The sequence below is a fragment of the Alligator sinensis genome, unplaced genomic scaffold, assembly GCF_000455745.1.
Source record: "Alligator sinensis unplaced genomic scaffold, ASM45574v1 scaffold938_1, whole genome shotgun sequence".
NCBI lineage: Eukaryota > Metazoa > Chordata > Crocodylia > Alligatoridae > Alligator > Alligator sinensis.
Window position 1 is genome coordinate 10,538 of NW_005842449.1, and position 1,821 is coordinate 12,358.

Consider the following 1,821-nt stretch of genomic DNA (forward strand, 5'->3'; position numbering starts at 1 on the left):
GCACAGCTGAAGATGCCTGGCCAAAACAGGTACAGGAAGTTCAACGGCAGAGAGTTACAGGACCTTTGTAAGCCAGATGTGCAGCCCTTCAGTAAGCCAAAGCCCATGAGATGTGTCTGCAGTAATATTGCACACCAAGGAATATTTTTGTGCAGTAGTGTCTAAGTTAGGTGGTAAATAATAAGCTGGAAATACAGACAGGGAGCCAGGCTACCTGCTACCGGAAATGGAGAACGAGAGTACTTCTTTTTTCTCATGTCTGTAAAGGTTCTGAGACCACCATGCAATGAAACTTAAAACCTTTGTGACATAACCTATGTTTGTGATTTCTCACTGGCTCTGTCATCAACTATACATGCCAGACACTCCAAAGCACAACCACCCAAGTCCTTATTCTAGTGCATAGGAAAGAAAAAGAGCGTGGTTAACCTAGTGGAGGTAATTCAGACAGGGACTTACAAATAGGGGCTTCTGTTCTTGGTTGAGCGATTGGGCTCTCAAGTTGACCTTGCAAGCCCTCTCATGTCTCTGTATCTGCCATTGTCAAATGTGGATAATGAAGCTATCCCTTGGAGAGCTACTGATCTACCAGTGTCCTAATGCACATCTGTATGACAACTACATAAATGACCTGTAAAAACATGTTTTCAGCTACAAAGAGGAAATTCACTCACAAGGGCAGTTTCAGTTTTCTTTCTGGATGCCTAGATGACCAGATTTGATCATCTAAGCCCCCTCTACGCAGGCGGGTAAAGGTGTGATGGGATCTAATGTGATCCACACAATTGCCCCTCTTACCATGCCACACATGCATAGCAGGAGATGTGACTGTGGGATCTCACATTAAATCCCATCATGTCTGACTGCTGGTGCAGGCAAAAAGAAGCAAAAAGCAGCTCTGGCAGCTGGGACCCCATCAGTGGGCTCTGTCATCAACTACACATGACAAATATTATCAACTGAGGGGGCTCCCAGCCACAGGGGCATTGTGCACGAAACCCCTGGGCCCTGTAGATGCCTCAATCCTGAGGGCTCAGGGGTACGTGAAACCCTTGGGGCTGAGGGATTGCATCTGCCTCAATTCCCCAGGGCTCAGCAGCTTCACTCCGGGCATGGTGCATGCCTGAGGCTGAAAGCCCCTGCTACACATGCAAATTAAAACTGGATAGCAACCAGCTATAAAGTTAGCACACATTTCCAAGGTCTAACTTTATAGCTGGTTGGACCTTTTTATGGTATGATGGCTACTTTGCATTTATAGCTGGTCTTAAGGTGATTGTGCAATTAACTAGTTACCTGTGCAATGCCCATAATGTGTAGAGGGGCCCTAAGTCTCCAAATGCCACTTACGCAAGGGTTGGCATTTTATTTCTGGGCGTGGGACCGGAGGAGCGGAGGGGCACCCCGTGTGCACGGAGGCCGAAGGCGTGGAGCTGCCCATGTTGCCTCAGCAAGGCTGTCCTGGTGCCTGGCAGACAAGGAGACAAGCCAGTCCCAGAGCTGGGGAGTGATCCGTCTTGCCAGCTATATCACGGATCTCTCTCTCAACACGCGCTTTCTTTAATCTCCAGCTCCTGGATTCACGGGCCCGGCTGGGGGCTCGGCGTTAGCCCAGGGCGGAGCAGGCAGCTCAGGTAAAGAAGCAGGTTGGCCGCAGCGGAGCCTCTCCGCCCCGCGGGCAGCAGAGCCCCGCCCAGACCCGACCCCGGGCAGGGAAAGGGCAGCGGCACCGCGGCAGCTTCACTCTCCTACTGCGCAGGCGTGAGACTCGCGCAGACGGAGGGGGGGCGCTCGCGCAGGCGCAGCAGCTCCGCCGGCCCC

At 51.8% G+C, this 1,821-nt stretch overlaps 1 protein-coding gene across 1 annotated transcript in view; it reads left to right on the top strand.

Moving 5' to 3' along the window:
* Positions 1-226: 226 nt before the first annotated feature.
* PHF14 (PHD finger protein 14) overlaps positions 227-1,821 on the top strand; it is a 320,362-nt gene continuing 318,767 nt past the window's right edge. Inside the window, exon 1 of the mRNA XM_006030475.3 lies at positions 227-239. Within this exon, the coding sequence (XP_006030537.1) occupies positions 227-239 (13 nt within the window). The remainder of the gene's footprint in view (positions 240-1,821) is intronic.